The sequence below is a fragment of the Mixophyes fleayi genome, chromosome 6 (genome assembly GCF_038048845.1).
Source record: "Mixophyes fleayi isolate aMixFle1 chromosome 6, aMixFle1.hap1, whole genome shotgun sequence".
NCBI classification, from domain to species: Eukaryota; Metazoa; Chordata; class Amphibia; order Anura; family Limnodynastidae; genus Mixophyes; species Mixophyes fleayi.
Genome location: NC_134407.1, coordinates 99,502,401 through 99,528,892, shown reverse-complemented (window position 1 = coordinate 99,528,892; position 26,492 = coordinate 99,502,401). Strand labels below are relative to the sequence as shown.

Here is a 26,492-nt window from a genome sequence, read left to right as displayed (position 1 = left end):
ATCAACAGATCGCTTGTTGGCAGTATGCTTATGACCATGCCACTGAACAAGCCTTCAAGGCAATAACACCCCATCAATGAATATCTTGCAGAAACAAATATTGCATGTGTCTTCACTGGACAATTGAGGATCAGGGAGGCCTAATACAGATGCTCTACTTGACCTTTATCATTGACCTACTTATCTAGGATGTTTAGGGTTTTTTTGTTTTGTTTTTAAATAATTTATTTACGCTGTAAAAACACAAACCCTATAAACCCTGCTCATTCAAGCTGTATTTTTACACACTTCATATCTTAGTCTATAACTAATGAGAGGGATGCAGGAAGGTCTGTCACAACAGAGGATGCATGTCTGGGTATTTTTCCACTGCCAGTTTGTTCTGGATCCTCCTTTTGTCTAGGCTTGAATGCCATGTGCTGCCATTAATGCCTAATAAACAATACTCAACACTCTTAACGGGCTATTGATGCTCTGCTGCTTTTAAAGTGTATTTTGGCAACCCAACAGAGGTCTGCATAAGCATCATATTTTTCACCATCTAGAGTGCTGTATACAGTTTGCTAGTTGTTAACAGCACTTAGAATACTGAAGTGGTTCTCAGATCAGAAGCACATATACTAACAAATTGTGCTCTGCTTTTTAAACTAGCCGCCAGACGTGGCTCTGTATAGTCTATTTTGCCGCCAGACGTGGCTCTGTATAGTCTATTTTGCCGCCAGACGTGGCTCTGTATAGTATATTTTGCCGTCAGACGTGGCTCTGTATAGGCGACTTGCCTCATATACTAGCTGCCAGACGTGGCTCTGTATAGTCGACGTGGCTCTGTATAGGCGACTTGCCTCATATACTAGCTGCAAGACTTGGCATGCCCTTTAATAAAATTCATGAGAATACTTCAGTTGGAGAGTCTAATTGTATGCACAAAGAAATTATAGGCATTAGGTGGGCCCAGGACTTAAATGTCACTGAGGCCATTGGGACGCTTTGTTACTAAGCAGAGGGTCAAGAAGGGAGCTTTATGGCAACTTTGCTTTAGGTCCTAGCTGTCTCTATGCCCACTGTTAATTATCTCGATATTGTAGCAGTTCATCCTACAATAAATCTGAGAGGTGTTAGCTGGAATAGATTTCTCGATAATTTCTGTGTTACTGTCCATCCATATAAGCTGGCTAACTCCTTTTGACCATAGTGGACATAGTTTATCACTACAAAACAATACCGATTACTATTATACCGACAAGCTCGAAATATGTACTTGCCATATAATGTAATCCAGGCGGTGGGGCCTGGCATTGCTGCTTTAAAAGCGCCGTTCTTTCTCTGACCATTCCACGTGACGTTATTTGTTACTGTACATATTTATTTCAGTCGCATTTTAGATGTAGAGATAATTCAAGGTGTCGGATACAGTTCCTGATGGTTATATGATAAGTACATATTTTGAGCTTGGTGTAATGGTAATTGGTATCGTTTTGTAGTGATAAACTATGTTGGCATTTAAAGTGCCGATAAACCCTACCACACCTGACCAAACAACTCTCTTGGGCTGTACAACACATCATACCAGGCTCTGGGTACTTCATCAAAGTATTCTTCAATTGGTTACTTATCTGCTTTGAAGAAGACCGTCTATATTGTGCTGCTTTTATACTTGCAGGCTCCCTGTCACAATCAGAGTGCAGCAGCCCCAGTCTGGCCAGTCCTCCTCATTCTCCCCTCAACTTGGAAACTTCATCATTTGCAAGTAGCCAGTCACAGAATTCGATTGCAAGCTTACCCAGAATCTCCATCAGCACTGTACCCATGGGTGAACGCAGAAAGGACAGGTAAAATCTTATTTGTATTAATTATTTTTCTGGAACTAAATTGGCCACTTCATGACAGAGGGTTCCACTGTTTAGGATGATGCCTATTTTACGCTTGAGGTGCGTACTTAGTTGGATAAACTGTGAAAATGGTCAAAATTAGTGAGACCTTTTTTTAAAAAAGAAAATCTGCTTCTTGTTTATTCTACATCATAGTGTAAACCTATTCATTTACCTAAACAAATGTAATCAGCTGCTCGCAAGTGTAAGGATACCAGTTATGGGAATTAATTGTAAAGCTGTCTATTTGTATTATTATTTTTAACTTTGAGCTTCTGGTTTGCTTAATGGCTCTCTCCTTTTTGTCAGCACTAATGGATTCCATATAGACTGGATGTAACTTGCTTTTATTTGATAACATTTACATGGATCCAGTAGTGCTAGTAGGCATGGCACACGTCTCATTTTCTGCCTTGGGACTGCCTTTTGCTAGGGGCAGTTCTTCTCATGTCACTTAATTTCTTTCCCTACTAGGGAGCAGCACATAATGTTCACTTTCAATACTATAGTGTGGTGCGTGCAGTGTGCCAGGCACCGAATAAAACAGTTCCTGGCAATTTCTACTTCTCTCACACCCAGGACAGTGTGAACACTATTTTCAGTCTTCCGTTTTTCAAACTATGCAGTGTTAATCAGCCACCATTGCTTCTTTCTCTTTGTCAAGTAGTATAAAGACATTGATTTTAAAGCAAAATGCATTTACTAGACTACCATTGTTTGTGTCTCTGTCCTACAAGCTTCTCACCTCCAAAAATTTACCGTTCAGCCTTTTTAATGTATGTTAATACCATAATACCAACAAAATGGCTTATGGGCATAGTCTAGTGGCAGGCTCAGTTGGTCTTGCATCATTCTTTGTGTGTCTAGGTTCATAAAGGTCCAAAAGTGCAGAGGCAGGCGTAGAGGAGTATATACTTAGAACTTCTTAGGTGTGTTTATAGCATAAACACAGAGAGAGGAAAAAGTGCAGTCACCCTGTGCAAACGTTTAGGGACATCTGTTTATATGTTCAGCTCAAGTTTTCCTCAATTAGAAATTAGTTTATGTATGAAGCACACTGCATGTTTAAAGTAAGCTTCAAGACTAGGGGCCTGATTCATTAAGGATCTTAACTTAAGAAACTTCTTATTTCAGTCTCCTGGTCGAAACCATGTTACAATGCAAGGGGTGTAAATTAGTATTCTGTTTTGCACATAAGTTAAATACTGACTGTTTTTTCATGTAGCACACAAATACTTGAAAGCTTATGTGTACACTGAAATTTAAAGTGAATATGTGTGTGCTACATGAAAACAGTCAGTATTTAACTTATGTGAAAAATAATAATTTGCACCCCTTGCATTGTAACATGGTTTTGTCCAGGAAACTGAAATAAAAAGTTAGGATCCTTAATGAATCAGGCCCTAGATCACTAAACTTATACTAGATAACTTGATCCTAAACTTGTGTGTGTGTGTATATATGTATATATATATATATATATGTGTATATATATATATATGTATATATATATATATATGTATATATATATATATATATATAATATAGCAAAATAGAAAGATACAAAATATGGCGCTCGTAGCAAATCACCAACAGTCCAGAACAAAGTCTAAAACCTTCTCAAAATACACTTACCATGTGCAGGTGGCTGCCAATCCTCTTAATACCAAGCGGTGTAGCATGGAAATAACCTGTAAAAAGAGATGGAGGAGAAGGCGCACAATAGTGTAGTATATTGGTATAAAAATGGGATCACACAAAAATCCACAATAGGACCAAGAACACCAGTGGAGAAGAAACCAGAAACCAAATATTATAGTACTACATCACCCTATTGCAATAAGGGTGTAAGCGTACCAGATGTAAATATTGCAGCTTATCTCAAATAATCACAGTGACTGAACTTGCAGAACTTCCACGTGGTATATGAAAACATGGGTGTTTCATTCAAGTTCTGCAAGTTCAGTCACTGTGATTACTTGAGATAAGCTGCAATATTTACATCTGGTACGCTTACACCCTTATTGCAATAGGGTGATGTACTATAATATTTGGTTTCTGGTTTCTTCTCCACTGGTGTTCTTGGTCCTATTGTGGATTTTTGTGTGATCCCATTTTTATACCAATATACTACACTATTGTGCGCCTCCTCCTCCATCTCTTTTTATATATATATAGATATAGATATATATATAGATATATATAGATATATATAGATATATATATAGATATATATAGATATATATAGATATATATATATATCTGACAATTCTGATATGTGCACTGAAGCTCTAATATGTGCTTACATTAAGGAAAGTTCTACAGCTAATCAAGGCTGTAAAACCTGCAATTCTTTGTCTTGTGTTTGTAATGGTTTTAATGGTGTGTCTCTTAAATGTCAGCTATTATTAATTCATGTTCTTTTTATTCTTTCCTCTTTTCCCTTCTTTTAACATGGTCTGTTGTTCCATATCTCATTCCAAACTACATGTGATGCATTATATGTGCTATGCTCACCATGTCCCACATGTAACTTTGTTCAATTCTGCTATCTTTCTGTCATTACTACCATGTTACCATTTCTCACCTTCGCGTTGCCCACAATATATGCATGGACTTTTCCGGTTTTCCTTTTCTCTTGCTTACACTCTGCTTTCTCTTGAGATAACTTTCACTCTGTGGTGCTCTCTAACTTTTTGTTTCTCTTTGTCATATTATCCTACCCACCGCACACCTTGTAATGCTTCCCTCACTCCCCCCCCCCCCCCCCCCCCCAAAGCCGTTATTACTTCCTTCCTCATTTCTCATCTTCCAGATATGTTTTCCGCACCAGGTCCTTATTGAGGCTTCCAGCCCATTCTAGGCCCAGGTTTTCCTCAGTAAGGTGCTTGAGGTCTGCCACTTCTCTGTCTGTCTTACTATTGACTTCTGCTTAAGTCTCCTCCTTAATTGTGCCGGTGCTCTGCTGCTTTTCATACAGCTTCTGTATCCTCCCACTCTGGTGGCATGCTGGAATGCTTTCTTGCAGTCCCTATACCATTTATTTTCTTACCGGCTGTTTTGGGTGGGGGTCTGCATTTCACTTGCTGGTCTTTACTGTAATTGAAGTATTAAGGGTCATCTCCTCTTAAACTTTTGCATGTTGATGCATGAAGTGATCCTCCTGGTGTATTGGAATGGGTATGAACAGAGAAAATGTACAGATGGAGGCAGATACATTGCACTTTGTTTATTTTTGGACACTGATGTGCAGCTATTGGTTTAAAAATATGTTGAAAGGCAACAGTGGAGCTGGACACTTATTCGTTAATTTGATCAAAGGAAAAGCTCATCCCTTCTATACCACTCCCATGGAATCTAGCTGCTTTTTTTACAGGGCTGTCTAGCATTTTTGTTTATTCCTTCTTTAATTTAATTTATTTTCATTTGTTAGTACTATGTTTGCCGCTCACTGCGGCAGTTGTTACTGAGGCAGTCCTCCAGTTCTGCAGTCTCCACTCCCCTGGGCAAGGGAAGGCTCCCCTGTTCACCATAGGGCAGTGGGGGGGGGGGGGGGGGGCATGGGTATTCATCCACTGCACTGGGCTCCTTCTCCCCTTTTAAGGTTATAGTGGCAGACTCGTAGACGATGGTGCACAACTAGATTCAGGGTGTCTGAGTTTTGTGCAGGTGTTATGACAGGTCAGGCAGCAACCCCTTCAAAGGGTATTTATCCCACTAGGAACACAGTGGCAAAGGGTAGCTACATTACTGCAGCAGCCACGGATTTATTGGACATGAGGACTGAGGAAATCCTGTCAGAAGCTCTTTGTATCCTCGCAGTGAGGCGTGGCACTTTGTCTGAGCAGCTGTGTCAGGCGGCTACCTGGTCTTCTGTCCACAATTTTACCAGGTTTTACAAGTTCAGTGTGTTTGCTTCAGGGGATGTCAGTTTTGGGAGAAAGGTTCTTTGACCTGTTTCTTCTGAGCGTTCCCACTCATCTCTTTGCTGTTTGTTTATTCTCCTATTCTGTGGGGCTTGGTTCAACATAAATTGAAGGCCTAACAAGAAAAGGGTTAGAGAGGTGCAGGCAGCACGGTGGCTAAGTGGTTAGAGCTTCTGCCTTACAGCACTGGGGTCATGAGTTCAATTCCCGACCATGGCCTTATCTGTGTGGAGTTTGTATGTTCTCCCCGTGTTTGCATGGGGTTCCTCCGGGTGCTCCGGTTTCCTCTCACACTCCAAAGACATTAATTGGCTGCTATCAAATTGACCCTAGTCTGTGTGTTAGGGAATTTAGACTGTAAGCCCCAATGGGGCAGGGACTGATGTGAGTGAGTTCTCTGTACAGAGCTGCGGAATAAGTGGCGCTATATAAATAAATGATGATGATGATAGAGGTGGAAGAACTGCAGTGAACTTTTAAGATGTCGGAAAGTGTCTGCACGACTACTCTCTACACTATATTCCAATAAACATAGAAAAAAAATTATTTAAACAAAGTATAAAAATTCTATTTTCCACATCCGCTGTTGTCGCTAGACAGGGTCTCTGGCTCCAGTCTTGAAATATAGACATGGATTCTCTGAAGAATCTGGAATTTTTACCCTTTTGTGGTCCAGCTCTCTTTGACCCAAAAGCAGGCATGGGCGTCCAAGCACCCATCTCCCACTCCCTCTAACAAGCCAACATTATGACTTGGTATGTTAACACCCAGTCTCGTCTGCAGTTTGGGAGCCAGCTTTCTGAGTTTTGGGAACATAAGAGAAAGACTCAACCTCAGATTCGTGGATAATGTGTAACTAGACCCTCCATCCAGTCAGTTCTTTTTGCACAGACCTTTGAGGAGACAAGGGAGGTTATGTGGGCCGCCGAGGCAGCATGCTCCGGTCGCCCGTGACTGCTGTGGAGGCAGAGCTGCTTGCCGTCTAGTTGCCCAGCCTGTCGACCTGCAGTGGGAGGAGAAGTTGCAGTGCAAAACAGGTAGTGGGGCATATAATACTGGTAGGGAGCTGTCGCTGGAGCCCAGTTCTCACCAAGGTGTGTTGTGTGTTTTTTCTGCATTTACAGGGGCTGTGTAGAATGTGGTTATGTGCAGGCCAGCAGAGTGTTAAGTGGGCGTAGTTATATATGCGTTAACTTTCCAGTTTTTCCCGGGCTGTGGCAAGCTTATCAGCCATTTCCCACACTGCCTGCAGTACACTCAGACGCACACACATCCCTGGGGACTGAGAACCAGTAGATATAGAGTGGCTTTGCTGTTTTCTTATATCCCTTTGAGTGTTTCTGTGTTTTCTATCTGCTGTATATCCTGTAGGGGTACATTACAGAACACTTTTTGAGTTCTAGTCTTAGCTGAGGCACTGTGTATATCTGTAGTGTTTGTCATATACTGTACAGATGTTCTTTGTCATAAGATAACTCTACAGTGTGTCTCTCACTTATCTGTCTTATTTGTAATATGTCAGAAAGAGGGACCAGGTCCAAATCCAAGGCTGTCTCTGTAATGTAATAAACCTGTACTAGTTGTGAGTTCAAATTGCCTGGTGGACGGTCAGACTGGGGGCCTCTACACGGTATGCGAGGCCGAGGACCTGTTTGAGAGCTCGTATGCGGGTGCAGCGGACATCGTGGAACCAGCCTGGGCTAAGGAGCTGGCATAGTCCATTGCCGAATTAAGGAGAGACAACCCACCTGGGGACGGTAGGTATTGATACCTTTTCCTCTTCTCTGGATACACAGTCCTCAGACGCCATTTCTTCGGGACAAGCGTCTGAGTTGCTGCAGGGTGGTCCAGGGGTCTCCCAGGAGCCTGCTTGAATGATTAATTTGGAACGGTCTGTACAGGCGTTGACCAGTGTTTCCAATTCCCTTGGAAAATTGTTCCATCCGAGTAAGGAAGGTGGACTGTGTAAATGTTTGGGCCTTCCTATTGCCCAGGAGTTAGTATATTCAGACACAGATCCAGCTGAATTGGGAGATGGTGATGTTCTGGAGAATTCTGACTATGAGGACTTGCCCACAAGTGAGAAAGAAATGTGCATCACAGATCTCCATGTTTAAAAGGGCAAAGATAAAAAGGGTGTTCTTTCCTCCTTTTGCACAACTGTTGGAAATTTGGGACGAAGCCAGACTTAAGCCTGATAATAATTTCAGATTTCCAGATGATACAAACTTTACTACTCCTTTCCAGATTCGGAAGTGGGGTCATGGGAGATTCATCACAGTATTGATGCTCCCATTGCACATTTGGCGAAGTCTTCTGTTTTTCCATTGCCGAATATGGCGTCTCTTAAAGACAGTACTGGCAATAAGTGTGAACGGATTTTGAAAATCTATTTATTTAGCATCTCGGAATCAGCATCACCCTGCGGATGCTGATTCCAAGAGAGCTTTGGAATCTGTCTCATATGACAGAGAAGCTTTGTTTGGTTCTCCTTTGGACAAATTCATCGCTCAAGCCACAGGAGGAAAGAGTGCTCTTCCTGCAGCTGCGCCGAAAGAAAATGGGAGGCGTTTTCGCTCCTTTAGATTTGTCGGTCGCTCAAAACGGGCTTCTTCCACAAGACAAGCCCCGGTTACAAGGGGAGGGGGGAAAAGAGGCAGACAGGCTTGGACAGGACATCGTCCTGCATCTAAGCCAGTAGACAAACAATCAGCATAACTTCCTGCACCCTCTAAGCTCCAGCAGGAGATTCTGGCAAAGTTCTCAAGGTCTGATCCCCGCTTAGAAAGACAGGTCTTTCGGTTGTCAAACACAAGACTCCTGTCTCATCTTTGATGACTGAGGAAGGACACTCTAATTCAGGGGCATCCTTTCTCTGCTTGGGACTGGACCGTGGTGACAACGGATGACAGCTTGTTGGGGTGGGGTGCAGCCACTCATCATCTCAGTTTGCAAGGGATTTGGACGCTGGAGGAAGCACGGTTGCCCATAAATATTCTGAAACTATGGGCAGTATTCAATGCTCTAGTTCAGGCACAGTTCTTCCTGGCACGTTGGCCGATCTGAATACACTCGGAAAATGCTACGGCGGTAGCTTACATAAATCTTCAAGGAGAAACAAGGAGTCCTCTTGCCCTGAAGGAAGTGTCAAAGATCATGAAATGGGCAGAACAACAGGTTCCCTGCAATTTCAGCGGTGTTCATTCCAGGGGTGGACAACTGGGAAGTCGACTACTTAAAGTCTGCATGCCCTTCACCTAAGCGAATGGTCTCTCCATCCGGAGGTGTTTTTCTCAAATAGTCCTTCGGTGGAGTCAGCTAGAAATAGACATGATGGCCTCACGACATAAAAGCAAGGTGGAAAGGTATTGTGACAGTCCAATGGAACTTCAGGTTGGTGTACCTTTATCCTCCACTTCCTATGCTGCGTGGAATTTTACAGAAGGTGAAGAAAGGTTTATTTTCCAGTAATTCTACTGGCACCAGACTGGCCAAGAAGAGCGGGGAGATGATCTTCTTAAAATATCGGTGGATCGTCCTTGGCGACTGCCTCTCATCATCATCATAATCATCACCATTTGTTTATATAGTGCCACTAATCCCGGAGTGCTGTACAGAGAACTCGCTCACATCAGCGCCTGCCCTATTGGGACTTACAGTCTAAATTCCCTAATGCGTGCACACACACACACACACACACAGACTAGGGTCAATTTGTTAGCAGCCAATTAACCTACTAGTATGTTTTTGGAATGTGGGAGGAAACCGGAGCACCCGGAGGAAACCCATGCAAACACGGGGAGAACATACAAACTCCTCACAGATAAGGCCATGTTCGGGAATTGAACTCATGACCCCAGTGCTGTAAGGCAGAAGTGCTAACCACTACACCACCGTGCTTCTATATTGAATATTGAACGAACAGTATTCTTGGGAGGACCAAAAAGACCTTGGAAACTTAAGGGTTCTAATAATACACCTCAACCTTACAGACTAACACCTGTCATGAACTAGGATCAGGTCTTGGAGAATGACTGACCTCACTACTGACTGTTTCTGGCTAACCACAACGAGAAGGGTATACAAGTGGCTTAGGACAGAGTGATGATTTGTGTTTCCATTAACATGGGAACCATGCACTTTTTGGAGAATCTCCTGCTGGGATTTCAGGAGTGGAGCGTGCAAACGTGACTGCCTAGAGCAGTGGTGGGCAAACTCGGTCCTCAAGGGCTACCACTAGTTCATGTTTTTAGGATTTCTTTAATCATGCACAGCTGAGTTAATCTATTTGGCTGGGTCAGTAATTATCCCACCTGTTTTTACAGACAGAAATCCTAAAAACATGAACTGCTGGTAGCCATTGAGGACCGAGTTTGCCCACCACTGGCCTAGAGCATTGATACCCTGGTTATCAGAAGTTTCATGCAACTGAGAATAGAAACTTCTTTCCGCACCAGGAGCATTCTGGTTCATCGCCGAAGTGAGAAGGGCTTGTTTTCCGGAAGGAAGACCCTGTGGGTGCCGGTATAGAGAATGAGGCCTAAGAAACGCATCTGCTCTGGTAGAATGAGTGAGGACCTGGAAAGGTTCCGAAACCAGTTGTGTGCTTTCAGAATCTGGATGGAACTCTGGATCTAAGAGAGTGAGATAGTGGAGCCCCGGGAAAAAGGTTGCCCAGGCAGGGTATATCATGACTCGCCAGGCGCGCAGTAGCCCTACCCTGCCATTACCTCGTAAAACTCTCGAGGCAGTGTCCAAAACAAAGGTCAGGGCCTTGAGCCGGAACTGAAAATTCTGTACAGCCAAAGTGTAAGAGACACTGGTGCCATCTACAGAATAGTAGTACCTCCTTGATGATTGATGCCTGCAAGTTTAAATGGGCTGAAAGAACCCGTCTGACTGAGGGCCAGGAGGAGGTTGGAATGAATTACCCCAACCTCCGTGAATGTCATCCTATCTATAGGTTCCTCACCTAACTGCAAATGTGCATGTACTATGTGTTTCTCTGGGAGGCGAGGAGTGACCACGCCATGTGGCATTTGACCACAGAAAAAAGGGACGAAAGGATTGAGACCGTCCTTGTCCTGACCTGATCGAGCTGATGGGAAGAGAGGTACTCCTACTTGCAGTGGCCCATGGATATTATTTTGTAATGATGCCAAAATGAGAGGCTCCGTTCTTGAAACCCTATCCCTGAGTGCCTTTGGCTAACTACTCTGTCCAATGCTGAATGGATTTATGGAAACAAGCTATGACCCTGTTTGGTATAAACAAAACTGCCTGTCGTTACTAAAGCTGAGTAATGGGCAGGTTGCACTTCTTGTTAGAGAGACCCCTCGAGAAAAGCCTTTTATGAGCGCCTGCCCTGCGTAGGATAGCAGAGTAAGTGAACAGATGAGCAACAGGGTTGTCAACCCCAGGGGTTTCTTGCCATCTAACTATTTATTCTGCCGGGAGAAGAAAAAGAGACGAAACTCTGCCCAGCCTATTAATTGTCTATTTGGCTTTTGCCAACAGTCAGACACCATGTCCATAATATGAGGAGATGATCTCCTAAATAGTGTGGGTGCGGCTGGAACTGCAGACTCACGTTCCACAAAGGATAAAATGTGTCCAACGCTTAATCTGAGATGATCCTCCCTGTGTCTAGATGTGGAATCTTCAGAGATAAAAATGCTTTTGTCTGTAAATCAAGATCCAAGTAGCCATCCTGTGCCAAGGAATGAACCCTATCTTGACTGTGATCAACTCTGAAAATCAGAATTATGCTCATCTCTGTGAGATGATGAGCAAATATGTCTGTGTCTGGGTGGACGAAGACTAGGATAGAGGGATGCCGCTCTTGTTTTTAGAAGATGTGCACGTGACAGATATGATCTGTGTGGGCTGAGTGTGTGTAGAAGCGTGAAAAAACAAGGATATTCACGTACCTTTTCGGACCATAACATCACCTTAGTGAGTTTGGCCATTGATGCTGGCAGTGGTTTGGCTGACACCTGAGTAGGTGCACACTGTTGCATAGAAAGCATCTGGGTTTGACTCTTTAAAAGGCAATATAAAAATTACATTTGGCATATATATTCTGCAGTACAGGCATACCAGGGGGTCCGTACCCCTGGGAGATGCATTTTCAGACACACCGCAATGCTAGGAAAAGGTTTAATAGAATAAAACTCTATTCTATTATTTTGGCACATATATAATGCCGAACCGATGGAAGTCTCTCTTTAAACAGAGTGCCATGTTAGGAAGAGTAGCACAGGTGAAACCTGTATCTTATCGTTTTTGCCACATATATAATGCAGTACAGACGTACCAGCGGGTATTTTACCCCTAGAAGTTTTTGGGTTGTTTATTACAATATACAAGGCTAAACCACTTCATTGGCTATATACATTTAAAATTGTGTGTGTGTGTGTGTGTGTGTGTGTGTATATATATATATATATATATATATATATATATATATATATTATATAATATCCTCCATGCACCGCCGAGCAGCCTATCTATCGTATGGCTGTCGGTTGGCGCTAAACGCTGCAGGCATAATTTCTAGGTGCCCAGACCTGTAGCTGTGTCTCTAGTTCTGAAGTTGCCTCCTGTGGAATGCGATCGTGACCTGTGTCCCCTGATCGTTGGGGAGATGCCGGTAATTCAGTCAGGGCGGTAGGAGAGGCTATCAAGGTTCACAGGTCAGGTGGGAGTGAAGCAGTTAAGTCACCACCTGCCGATATGGTAGGGCTAAAAAAAAAAAAAAAAAAATGTAAGGACCCTTTAGCTCGTTCTGTCTAGGGCAGGATGCCGGCATCTGTGCAAGGGGTGAGTGAGCTGGAAGACTGCTGCTCCCCCTCCGCAGGGACCCAGAGTGAAGCAAGCCGACAGGCTATTCACTCTCCTGGGTCTTTTGAGGTCCCTGCGCTGCACTTGAAAACTAAAGTATAGGCAGGAGTCTATACCACAGTGACATATCTCCTAGGCACTTAACAAAAACTGAGGTCTGAGCTGGAGAGGAGAGGCATAGTAGGGGAGGAGTGTGAGGAACAAAGAAGTTGATAAGTGCCTAAACATCTAGTCCCACCTAACATATCCCAATATCTCGCAGTGTCCCCCAATGGTAGGAGAAAAGAGAATTTTATTTTATTAAATCCATTTCTCTGATTCCATCTGAGGGACTCTCCCTTTGCACTCATTGGTTCAGTTATATTGTTCAAAGGCTATGTTTATGGAGTGTGTGTCTCTTCTTCTTTCTCTGCTCTATTATTTTGGCTTTGTTCGTTCTAAACTGGAGTGTCCTTTGGTGGGAGGAGTTAGCTAAATCAAAAGAAAAGCTCTTCTCCACTATATCCATAAGTGTCCAGCTCCAGCGTTGCTTCTATATCCCCATCGTGAAGCAGTGTCTCCTAGATGGAATCAGAGAAATTAATTTAACGTAAGTGCAAAAATCCTCTCTTAATATTCTTTAGAGCCTTCCCAGCAGAGATCCATCAATCACTGACTTAGTACTGATGTTGAAAAAAACCTGCTAATTTTTGGAAGTTTTTAAAGTAGCTGTAGAAAAGGCATGATTTAACCCTCCTGAAATTGGACAAGATACTTATCTCAGTTTGAAATATAAGGGGGGAAAAAGTTCACAAAAGAGCTAGGTTATGATTATTTGCCCTTTTGGTCAAATTATGGATTCAGACTGGCCAAGAAGATATGTCAAAGAAGTAATCAACTAGGTCTTCTATAGAATAAACTGGGTATTTTTGGAGTAAAACATTTGCAATCCAGCTGGCAGGGCTAAGGTTTCAATATAAAGGCTACACAATTTGTTTCTATCAAAAGAGCAAGATCTTTGTGGGATTTGGCACTGGTCAGTACAGCATTTTCTTATGCAGGCTTTAGGTTGCTAGAATGAAGTAGCTATTTATACCTAGCAAGCTCCAAGGAGATACAGAATCATTTGTGTGTCTTGTTCTTTAACTCTATACACCAATCAGCCACAACATAAAAACTACTGACAAGTGAAGTGAATAACATTGATTATCTTGTTACAATGGCACCTGTCAAAGGGTGGGATATATTAGATAGCAAGTGAACAGTCAGTTCTTGAAGTCAATGTGTTTGGAAGCAGGATAAAAGGGCAAGCGTAAGGATCTGAATGACTTTGACAAGGGCAAAATTGTAATGGCTAGACAACTAGGTCATATCATCTTCAAAAGGTCTCGTGGGGTATTTCTGGCATGCAGTGGTCCCATGAAGGACAATTGATGAACGGACGATAGGGTCATCGATGCCCAAGGCTCATTGATGTGCATGGGGAGTAAAGGCTAGCACCTCTGATCCAATCCCAAGGAAGAGTTCAAGTTGTTGACTTGGCCTCCAAATTTCCTAGATCTCAATTTGATTTGTGGAATTGATAGAAAAACAAGTGAGAGCCATGGAGGTCCCATCTTGCAACTTACAGGACTTAAAGAATCTCCTGCTAACATCTTGGTGCCAGATACCACAGAACATCTTCAGGGGTCTTGTGGAGTCTGGGCTTCGATGGGTCAGAGCTGTTTTGGCAGCATCTGAGGGACCTACGCAATATTAGGCAGGTAGTTTTCATGTTGTGGCTGATCGGTGTACATTACAGTGAAAGTACAATTTGGGATTGCTTTTTGACTGTTATCTCTTCGGAAACTGATCTATATTTGTTCCAGAAAACCGAGGCAATTCTTTGCCAATTAAGCCGCATATACAATGAAAATAGATAAATGATTTGGGGCATTGCTGGAATATTAAAGTTAGATTTGTGGACCCTTGCTATCAACTGTAGTGCAAATACTATCTGTTGCACAGCACTTTTGGTAAACCTAGAAAACAGGGGTGTCTACACACGCTGGACTGTCACTTGTGTATTTTAACAAGTGTGCAATGTATCAAAGCTCTTGACTAAATGATAAAGAATTTCATATCCGTTCTACATTAGGAAACACCCAGGGTTGTGAAAATATTGAATTGCAGACAATTCTACAGGTAAATGATAGACTGAGTTCTTTTCTCTCTCCACAGACCACTAGTAGATGAGCCACGGCATGTCAAGGTACAGAAAGGCTCTGAACCCCTGGGAATTTCAATCCGTAGTGGTGAAAACGGGGGTATCTTTGTCTCTAAGGTGATGACCGGAAGCATCGCCCAGCAAGCTGGGCTAGAGTACGGCGACCAACTGCTAGAGGTACCTGCCTCTTTACACTGCTAATGCATTTGATTATCTATGGATTTATAGCATAGTGACCATTATAGATTTGAAATATTCATGACAAACATCAGCCACCTAAAAATACATACCGAGTGTATGAAGTATTGTTTGTACACAATAATGCCATTACTATAGGTGAGAGTACTCTCTACTCTAATATTGTCAAAGCTGTTCTGCTCGTTCATACATTACACTACTTTATACAGTTTTGTGATGTATGTTGCTCATGTAGGAGTCGGGTTTGTAATGTTTCCTTTATTAAAAATTTCACCCAGAACCCCCTCACCAAAACTAGCAAAACCACACGTCCTGATTATAGTTTTGCTTATACAATCATTTGGATATCTGGACATGCAGAAGTTTACATTAAAATTCCAGACTGTTTGCCTTGAAGCATCAGAAATAAGTTTCTTCTATGCATATAGCCATATGACTTTGCTAAATGGGTGGCATGGGAATTTATTGGAGGAAAAAAATGAGTGGTGAAAAAAGTTCTTTCTCTTTCCTGCCATTGGGGGACACTGCGAGACATTGGGGTATAGTAATGGGTCCAGGAGTCTTTGTCACTTTATCAACTTCTTTGATCTTTTACTCTCCTCCCCTACTATGCCCCTCCTCTCCTGTGGTTTCCTCAGTTTCCTCAGTGACTAGGGGAAAAGGTCACTGGGCTATAGGCTCCTGCCTATACCCAGCTAGTTTTTAGCATTTTCATGTTTTTATTTTATTTTAATTCATAAATAATACAAACAATGTACACAATTGTTATAATTTTTAAACGTTATATGGAAACCTTAGACAACTAATAATTGACTTATAGAAGAATCTATAGCTCTTAAGTAATTGCCAGACAAGTTGACTGACATAGGAGTTAGCAATCATGTTGTTATGATATTATACTCTAGGTGGTTTAAATTCTTCACTGCACAAATAAACATGTTGTGCAGATTATTTAATGTTAATCTGTGTGCTGTTTCCTGCAGTTTAATGGTATAAATTTGAGGAATGCCACTGAGCAGCAAGCGCGACTGATCATTGGGCAGCAGTGCGATACCATTACTATCCTAGCTCAGTATAATCCACACATGTGCCAGCCCCTCCATTCACGATCCAGGTGAGGTTTACACTGTAGGGTTTTGTTTTGGGGGATTTTTTCAGTCCATTATCGTAATCCTAGATCAACGTCATCAGATTTGTCCCTGTATTCTTGTTCACATACTTTCAATTCACTCAATCAAATTCTATGTTCTGACATTTATGCCTATTTGATTTCTCATCCTACTGGTTTTGTAAACGGTTCAAACAGCTCACGACTGGATGCAAGTACGTCTCATTCCACACCTCACGGCAGTGGGGCGGCAACACCAGACAATCATTCAGTCATCGACACTGTGAGTGAGCAAGATGAGGGGGCCGTGACTCCACCTTCAAAGGAAACCACACCCACTACCAGCCCTCACAGCTCACTTAGGTAATTTTAAAGTTTTTTTTCCCCCTGTATATTTGTGGATGTCTTGTCCTTCAGCAATAATCCCACGATGTTTTGACAGAACCTTCACAGAAAATGTGTGCAACACAGCAAGATCTAACTTTATTTTAAAAATCCACATCCTCCTCTTAGCTGACTATTTTTCTACATGCTTTTACAGCATTCCTCTTTTTCTCTTTTGCTCAGGGCACCTATGGATGGCATAAAGAGACATACTGAGGTCCGTGCAGTCACTATCTCTAAATCTCCTGTGGAACTGGGAATGCAGATCTGTGGGGGGAACCTGCATGGGATATATGTGCTGGATTTAGAAGAGGATAATGTCTCTGAAGGACTGGAGGGACTGTTGGCAGGAGACTTGATTCTGGAAGTATGTGAAAAGTGAATTAAGTTTGATTTACTGAAGTAGTTGTTGTTCCAAGCTAAAGGCCAAATAAAATTGTATTAATGACACTAATCATGTATTTTCATTCAAGCTCTTTAGTTCTTAGTGCCTGCATGACCCAATCCTCTCCTTGTGTACTTTGTATTTCGCCACTGCTTATATAGCATCACCTATCATTTATCATATATATCCTTCTTACCAGTACCACTGGTTTTTAGTAACACTTTCTCTGACATCCTTGGGGGACACCGGGACCTTGGGGTATAGAGTAGGGACAGGCGAACACTGCCACTTTAACTTTAGTTAAACAAAGCTCTGGCTCCACCCCCTCTATACCCCACCTCCTGCTAGAGGCCAGTCTAGTTTTAAGTGCCCGACAAAAAGGCTGTGTCTGGGCTGCTCAGCAGCCCTCTTCTATTACTTTTTTATTATTTTATGGCAGGAATATGCAGTATGCAGCGTGCGGCAAGCGCTGTATGGAGGGGGGGGGATCTGAGGTGCTGTGAGAGGTGCCTCTGTTGCCAGCCTCCCTCTCTCAATGTTTTTATACCCTCCTAGGAGCCGGGCACAGTCGACACAGGCTGTGTCCGTCCTCCTGATCTGACAGATAGACTGCAGACACTGCGTGAGGAGGGGTGGCAGAAGGTAAGTGAACCCTCTCCCAGCACAATGCTGAGAGAGAGATAGAAAATCGCAGTTTGTCCCTGAGCAGGCTGCTTCTTACTAGAAGCAGTCATTCTATGGAGAAAAAAAAAAAAAAGAGATTCTATTTTTAGCTCAGGAGACAGGATCAGGCAAGGGTCACTAAGATAGTGAAGTCCTGCTAGGCACTGAATTGTTGAATGTTACCAATTCAGTGCTGGGCCCTGGGGCAATCTATTGCTCTTCCTCCATGGTAGTCTCTCACTATTATGTGTGCAGACACCAGAATAAACAGCCATTTTATAGCTCCCCTTTTCTGTCCTGAGTCATTATAGAAAGGTTTGGGGATTGTTATTTTCAAAAGTTTATTTTTACTCTGTGGGGCTTTTATTGGCTGTATTGCAGGCTCACTTTCTGTTCAGTTTTTGGGCTGCTTGTTATTTAAATTGTGTTTTGTTACACTGTTTTATTACACAGTTTTATTCGTGTTTTGTCCCATCTGTTAACATGTCAGAAGGGGAAAAACCATGCGTGGTAAAGCTGGTGTTACATCTATGTTGAGTTTCACCTGGGCTGTCTGTCACGTTAAGTTACCATCAGGTCAGTCAGGCGCGCAGGCTCTGTGCGCAGCCTGCCGGCTTTCAGAGAGCATACTGTGTAATACAACAGCTGCTGCTTTACATACGGCAACACATGCCTGGGTTCGGTCTCTCTCCAATACAGTGGCTGAACTTGCTCAGTTGGTGCTGTCACAGGCTGTGGTCGCTCCATCTTCTGATTCTGCTTGCTCTGTAGCAACTGACATGGGTTCTAGTTTTCAAAGTCAAGAGTTGACTGTTTCTCCCTGGCGGAGTCTGTACAGCTTGCTTGGGTACAGGGAATTGCATCCTCTGTACAGGGTTTGGTTTAGGTTTCTTCCTCTTAGAGAGAATGTTACAATCTGCGGCACCGTCTTCCTCACATAAGCGTAGGAGGATGGCGCCACAACTTCAGGGAAATAAGCCAGATTTTGACTGTAGTTCCCAGAATGAATATAATTTAGTGGTGAATTCTGACATGGATGCTCCTTCGGTTGTGGAGGAGATTCATTTGGTTCGCCAGAGTGTGGAGGAATTAATACAAGCTGTGTGTCAGCTACTTCACTTTCCTAAGTAAGAGGTTCCTTATGTTGCACAAGCTCCTCTTTTTGCACGGGGAATTAAAAAAAAATAATAATCTTTTTTTCCTGGCTTCTTCCCTATTGGAAGATTTGTTGTCAGAGCCTTGGACTTCCCCAGATAGGCAAGTTACAAGTATTTCGGTGACTGCAGTCGGTTTATCCTTTTCCTACTGAAGTTTTTGCTAAATGGTAGACGCTTCCACGTGTGGATGTTGCAGTTCCAATGTTAGCCAAGTTAACTACTATTCCTTTTCCTAACATTGCCACTCTTAAGGATGGTACAGACTATTAGGTTAAGGCAGTCCTTAAAGTCATTTTCGTGGCAGCATGTGCCTCTTTCAGGCCTGCTTTGGCATCTGTGTGGGTTAACAAAACAGTAGAACGCTGGTCAAAACACCGTTTTCAGGTGTTGTTGGCAGGCAGGCCTTCCTCTGAACTGCTTCCATTAGTGGAGCAAATTCAAAGGGCTATAGATTATTTACGAGAGGCAACTACATACGCGGGACTGATTGGTGCACGTATTTCTGCCTCTGCAGTTTCAGCTCGTCGCATTCTCTGCCTTAAGTCCTGGAAGGCTGATGGGGAGTCTGAGAAGGCAGTTCGGTCAGAGCACTTCCAATTTCAGGCTCTCCCGTTTTTTCTCGCCACAGCTCCACGTATCTTCACCAAGATCATAGCGGTTATGGCTGCTCTGCTAAGGGCCAAGGGAATTACAATTTTTATTATTATTATTATTAATTTTTATTTATAGGGCGCCACAAGGTGTCCGTGGCGCCGTACAGGGACAAAACGAATTACAATACAAGGTGAGACAGCACAGTACAGTAAGCACAGTAACTCAGTAAGCTCAATGTGCAGCTAGAGAGGGTGGGGAAAGGGGGAGGGAGGATCGGCAAACAACGGAGCCCAAGAAGGAGGACGCGGAAGACAGTGAGACCCCCAGAGGGGACGGGGGGAGGAGGGTCGTCGAGGAGGAGGGCAAAGTAGCTGGAGAGCAGAGTTAGAAGTGGTGGAAACAGGAGGAGAGATGGCCCTGCTCAGAGGAGCGTACAATCTAAGGGAAGGGGTGGACAGACAGAGACGCAGGGGAGAGAGGGAGAATAGGGGGACAGGGGCGGGGAAGGGGAAAGAAGGAGGAGAGGCAGCAGAAAAGGTAGGGAGTTAAGTGGGAGACTGAAAGGCTTTAAGAAAAAGGTGGGTTTTTAAAGCCCGTTTAAAACTGGACAGATATGGGGAAGTTCTGATGGAGGGAGGGAGCTTGTTCCAGTGGAGGGGGGCAGCGCGGGCGAAGTCTTGGATACGCGCGTGGGAGGAGGTAATAAGGGGGGAAGAGAGGCGACGATCAGAGGCAGAACGGAGAGGGCGGGATGGAGTGTGAATAGAGAGGAGGGTGGAGATGTAGGGCGCAGTGGAGTTGGCGAGGGCCTTGTATGTGAGTGTGAGGAGTTTAAAGAGGATTCTGAAGGGGAATGGGAGCCAGTGAAGGGCTAGATAGAGGGGGGAGACTGAAGAGGTGCGGCGAGAAAGGAAAATAAGTCTAGCAGCAGCGTTAAGAACAGATCGAAGGGGAGCAAGATGAGAGTGGGGGAGGCCAGTGAGGAGGAGGTTGCAGTAGTCTAGGCGGGAGATGATCAGAGAGTGGATGAGACATTTGGTGGCATCTTGGGAGAGGAAGGGCCGAATGTGAGCGATGTTACACAGCTGGAAGCGGCAGGATTTAGCGAGAGAGAGGATGTGGGGGCAAAAGGAGAGAGAGGAGTCGAGGATGACACCAAGGCAGCGAAGTTGGGGGACAGGGGAGATAGAGGTGTTGTCGACAGTGATGGAGAGGTCAGAAGGGGATGAGGTATGAGAGGGAGGAAAAACTATGAGCTCAGTTTTGGCGAGGTTAAGTTTGAGGAATCGGGAGGACATCCAGGAGGAGATGGCAGAGAGGCAGGCGGACACTCTAGAGATGAGGGAGGGAGAGAGATCAGGAGAGGAGAGGTATAGTTGAGTGTCGTCAGCGTAAAGGTGGTAGTTAAAGCCGAAGGAGCTGATGAGTTGACCCAAGGAAGAGGTGTATAGAGAGAAGAGTAATGGTCCGAGAACAGAGCCCTGAGGGACCCCGACAGGAAGGGTGGACGGGGGGGAGAGAGACCCAGAGGTGGTGACAGAGAAGGATCGGTCAGCAAGGTAAGAGGTGAACCAGGACAGGACTGGGCCGGAGAAGCCGAGAGACTGGAGGGTGTGGAGGAGGAGGGGGTGGTCAACGGTGTCGAAGGCTGCAGAGAGGTCAAGGAGGATGAGAAGGGAGAAGTGGCCGCTGGCTTTAGCAGAGAGGAGGTCGTTGGTGACTTTAGCCAGGGCAGTTTCAGTGGAGTGAAGGGGGCGGAAGCCAGACTGGAGAGGATCAAGGAGGGAATGTTCAGAAAGGTAGGAGGTGAGACGGCTGCAGACAAGCCTTTCGAGAATTTTGGAGGCAAAAGGGAGAAGAGATATGGGGCGATAGTTCGAGAGAGAAGTGGGATCGAGATTAGGTTTCTTAAGAATGGGGGATACGAGAGCATGTTTGAAGGAGGAGGGGAAGATGCCAGTGGAGAGGGAGAGATTAAATAGGTGAGCGAGATGGGAGCAGGTGGTGGGGGAAAGGGAGCGAAGAAGGTGGGAGGGGATAGGATCCAGGGGACAGGTAGTGGGGGGGAGGATGAAATGAGAGAGTGGACTTCCTCACCCGTGGTGGGGCGGAAGGAGTGGAGGGGAAGGTGGTTGGGGGGGGAGGACGGAAGAGTGGGAGGGGTGGAAGGGAGAGTGGAGGAGGAGATTTCGAGTCGGATGGCCTCGATTTTAGAGGAGAAGAAAGAGGCGAAGTCGGAGGCAGTCAGGGAGGAGGGGGGTGGGGTAGGGGAGGGGGCCAATCATCCCTTACCTGGACGATCTACTTTTAAAGGCAGATTCTTCAGAGAAGCTTATGTTGCATATTCAGGTAGTAATCCAGACCCTGGAGTCGCACGTTTGGATTATCAACTTCAAAAAATCTAAGTTGATCCCATCCCAGCAGATGGTGTTTCTGGGTCTCTTATTCGATACCCATCTGAGACGGGTGTTCTTTCCTCAGGGCAAGATCCTAGCCTTGCAGAGGATGATGAAATCCCTGTTGGTGGCAAGGAGACCTTCCATTCATTTTGCAATGAGACTTCTGGGCAAGATGGTATCGTCATTCGAAGCGATCCAGTTTGCTCAGTTCCATGCACAACAGTTTCAATTGGAACCCCTGTCTCAATGGAACAAATCCCATCGCAATCTGGCCAGTCAGGTTTTTTGCCTGTCTCCGCAGACGCGTCAGTTGCTGATCTGGTGGCTGGAGGACATATATTGGTTGGTGCGTCTTCTTTTCGTCTGGCCAGGTTACTGAGGTTCTTGCAGGATGGCTTGGATGCAGGTTTGCGTCTTAGTTCTCCTAAGGGTCAGGTGTCAGCTCTTTCGATCTTCTTTCAAAGAAAACTTGCTGTCATACCTGATGTGCAAAGTTTCATTCAAGGTGTTCTCCATGTTTAACCTCCTTATATACCTCCGGTTCCACCATGGGATTTGAATTTGGTGTTGAGGGCTTTACAGCATCCACCGTTTGAGCCCTTGAATATGGTGGATTTCAAATTTCTAACGTTGAAAACTTTTTTTTCTTTTGGCCATTTCTATGGCACGCTGAGTTTCAGAGCTTGCTGCTTTGTCTTTCAAGCCTCCTCTGCTAGTTTTTCATGAGGATAGGGCAGTTCTTCGAACCAAGCCTTCTTTCCTTCCTAAAGTTGTGTCTAAGTTTCATTTGAATCAGGACATTGTTATTCCGGCACTGATTCCTCATCTTCTGATAATGATGAGTCTATTCGTTATCTTGATGTTGTTTGTGCCTTGCGAATTTACGTTAAAAGATCTCAGAAATTACGCAAAACTGAGGATCTTTTCATTCTTTATGATGCTCACAAAAGACGCTGACCAGCTTCTATAGTTACCATTGCTAGGTGGATTACGGCTGGTATCTGTCAGGCTGATAATCTACGGGCGCATTCTTCCAGATCTGTAAGTACTTCCTGGGCGGCCCGCCATGGTGCCTCCAGTGAACAACTGTGTAAAGCGGCCACGTGGTCTTCTGTACACACTTTCACAAAGTTTTACAGATTTAATGTGTTTGCCTCTAGGGATGCAAGTTTTGGGAGAAAGGTGCTTTGGGCCGTTTCTTCTGAGCGTTCCCTCCCGTGAGACAGCTTTGGGATGTCCCCAAGGTCCCGGTGTCCCACAAGGATGTCAGAGAAAATGTGATTTTTATACTTACATAAAACCTGTTTCTCTTAATCCATTTGGGGACACCGAGCGCCCACCCTTAACACTCTGGTTTCTCCTTCTGTTTGACATGTTGTCTGGTTGTTAAGACAATGATGTGTTGTTAAGTTTATTCTTTTTTCTTTGGTTTCTCTTTATCTCCCTTTCTGCGGGCTTGGTAAAACATAGACTGGCCTCTAGCAGGAGGTGGGGTATAGAGGGGGAGGAGTCAGAGCTTTGTTTAACTAAAGTTAAAGTGCCAGTGTTCACCTGTCCCTACTCTATACCCCAAGGTCCCGGTGTCCCCAAATGGATTAAGAGAAACGGATTTTACGTTAGTATAAAAATGCCATTATTGGCTAATGCCACTTAGATATAAATTTCTTTTTCCAGCAAGTATCATCTGCCAATGATGCCTGAAGTTAAAGATTATGATGAGAGATTTAATTAAGTTCTTCATTAAGGTGCACTCCATTATCACTGCAATATACCACACCTACTTTCAAGGAGTCATTTTTGACACTAATCTTTTACCGGTATTTCCACTATGTAGTCTCTAACATAATCATGTCTCTTACAAACTACTGCTTATCCACAATTTCCTTATTCGAAATACAGCAAAGATATTTATGCATTTCTATCTATCATGACATCTCAACTAATCCAGCTCTTTGACTGTAGTAAAGACTAAAGAAGAAAATAATAATGTTAATACTAACCATTTCTGCTTTAAACGACATTTGTAGAAAGCAAAAGTGTGTGTGTGTGTTCATTTTTTTTATTATTTTATTTTTTAATATAAACACTTATGTTAGGCAGAAATTATCGTTGTCCTAGAATTTTTAATTTGGGTTGTGCAAGGCTGAAATATCTTACCTCTGTTTTTTCTGTTTTAACAATTTGTTTTCCTTACAACCTATATAAGCTGTTAATTTATTTCTATTACTGCTTTTATTTTTTTTTCCTTTTGTGTATCATTTTTAGTTCTTCTCACTACTTCTTCTGTTCTCTAGTTGTGTGACTTTGTTCACATTTTGAAATGTGTATTTTCCCACCTTTTTAGTATGGCTCTGTTGATATGAGGAATAAAACCGCTGAAGAAGCGTACCTAGAGATGCTGAAGCCAGCAGAAAATGTCAAGTTGAAGGTGCAGCAAAAAGTAGAGGAATTTAACAGAATCAAAGACCATCCTGGGGATGGATTCTATGTGAGGTCAGTCTCCAAGAAAACATTTAGTTAGCCAGGGATAGCTCATAGGCCCAAAGCTATGATTGTCCTCATTACTAGATTATATAAATCATTTTTTTGGTGGAGGAATAAATGTATATGAAACTGCCACAACAATGAAAATATAAAGAGATGTTTGTTTTGTTTTTAAGTGCTAACTGCATCTGCCTAATAAGATATTCCATACTGACAAACACAATAGTACATAACACTGGAAACTCTTGTGTAGAGTGGTCGCTAAATCCTTGGCACTTTCAAATTTTAACACTTAATTTGTAGCGCCTCCCTTTATTCCCCTATTGTCTGCTCTATAGACCTTGATGTTTGTTAAATGCCCGCAGGAGCTAGGCCATATTAATAGCTGCCTACAGCATCCTCTGTCCAGAGATTCTAGTTTTGGACATAAGGTGCTGCTCACTGTGACTGCTGAGCGTACCCTCTCTTAGGACATTAACAGAGTATCCAGTGTCCTTCATGGATGTCAGAGAATCTGGGATTTTTGTACTTTACTTTTCACTAAATCCAATGGGGGACACTGGACATCATCTTTTTATGTTCTATTGTGTTTGTTCTGTTATTTTTTAACGGTTATCCTTGTAAGGATTCTGGTTTTCATGAGAGAACATTGTTTTCTCCTCTTCCTCTGTACTCCTGTTTCTGTGTTTTTGGGTCTTTGTTAGACAAATACTGAGGTCTGTGGAGAAACCAATGGTGTCTAAAGGGGGGGGGGGAGACTAAAAAATCGGCTGTAAATTTGAAATTACCAAGGCTCCAGTGACCACTCTATACCCTAGGGTCTCCAGTGTCCCCCATTGGATTTATAGAAAAGGATTTGGCACAGGTACAAAATTCCCGTTTTCCATTCAGTAACTACATTATAAATTTCGAGGAACAAATAAAAAAATATTTTTTTGCTATACATTTTGATATTATGCTTGCTGTACCGTGTTAGCCAGAATCTGTTATGTTAAATACTTTCGTGTCAAAAAAGACAAAAGTTTTATTGGAGTGATTGATGCCTTTATTGGTTAACCAAGAATTTATTTTTTTTTCTATAAAAAAATTTCGGGGTTAGCCAATAAAGGTATCACACCTATAATATTTATGTCTTTTTTTTGACACGAAAATATTTTATATCACATAGAGGAACAAATATGTCAGACTTGACTACCATATCCTGAATGCAATAAAGAAGGAATGGTGTGTACCTGATGGGAACTTTGGTGCTGTTGGTTGGAGCAGGATAGATACAGAGATCCAACCCCAGGTTTATCACTGCTACTGTAGTTGTGATATCAAAACATACTAACACTTTTATTTTAGCCTTCTGGCTCATAATTACTCTTTGTGTAGTATAGCTGCTCCTGCAGTACGTTTCAGGTCTTCTTGAATTCTCATTAACGGTACAGCAGTCAGGATCATCTTTCTCTCGGCTCCACACTGGGGTGGAGACAGATGCTACCAAACTCCTGATCCATACCGACAAGAAACACATCTATTACCATTTACTATAAATAGTCTTCTATTCACAAAATACTTTATTGACACTACAACATCTAAATTGGTGCTGCACCTTAAAATCTTCTATTGCAAATCTCCCTTTCTGCGGGCTTGGTTAAACATAGACTGGCCTCTAGCAGGAGGTGGGGTATAGAGGAGGAGGAGTCAGAGCTTTGTTTAACTAAAGTTAAAGTGCCAGTGTTCACCTGTCCCTACTCTATACCCCAAGTATGATACTGGAAAAAATTCTATATATTAATATGTTTCATCCATAAAGTGTTGTGTAAATATAATAGTTACTGGCAAGAAGATATTCCTTTCAAAGATATGGTAGCATAGCTTGTTAATTGTAGTGAAAAGAAACTTTTGGCTTTACCACTGACTGTGCTTTTTTGCAGAGCACTTTATGAGCGACAGGCGGAGCACCCGCAAGAGTTGAGTTTCAAGAAGGATGATATTCTGTTTGTTGACGATACTCTTCATCAAGGGGGTTTTGGCACATGGATGGGTTGGCAGCTTGATGAGAATGCACAGAAACTGGAGAGGGGCCAGATCCCCAGCAAATATATGTGAGTGTGAAGACTTACAGGGTGTACATGTTAAGAAGTACTCTAATATCAGTGGATCTATTTGCTATAATCAACTATATTACACTTAAAGATGCAAATATATACTGGATGCTAGACATGTGCGGTGGTGCCATCAGGTTTGTTAACCTTTTTGAATTTTCTGAAGAAACTTCTAGCACCATTGTATACACTAAATCGTCAAATA

The 26,492-nt window shown here is 43.2% G+C and overlaps 2 protein-coding genes across 4 annotated transcripts in view; both read left to right on the top strand.

The window, feature by feature from the left end:
* Positions 1-26,492, top strand: part of POLR3A (RNA polymerase III subunit A) — a 614,347-nt gene that overhangs the window by 364,364 nt on the left and 223,491 nt on the right. The window lies entirely within an intron of this gene.
* DLG5 (discs large MAGUK scaffold protein 5) overlaps positions 1-26,492 on the top strand; it is a 159,790-nt gene that overhangs the window by 114,122 nt on the left and 19,176 nt on the right. For 2 of the 3 annotated variants that reach the window (XM_075217086.1, XM_075217085.1), the window contains exons 21-28: positions 1,661-1,829; positions 4,684-4,761; positions 14,837-14,999; positions 16,004-16,134; positions 16,327-16,491; positions 16,696-16,879; positions 24,055-24,203; positions 26,117-26,287. In XM_075217086.1, the coding sequence (XP_075073187.1) occupies positions 1,661-1,829; positions 4,684-4,761; positions 14,837-14,999; positions 16,004-16,134; positions 16,327-16,491; positions 16,696-16,879; positions 24,055-24,203; positions 26,117-26,287 (1,210 nt within the window). The remainder of the gene's footprint in view (positions 1-1,660; positions 1,830-4,683; positions 4,762-14,836; positions 15,000-16,003; positions 16,135-16,326; positions 16,492-16,695; positions 16,880-24,054; positions 24,204-26,116; positions 26,288-26,492) is intronic. The other variant, XM_075217087.1, reaches the window with a different exon arrangement.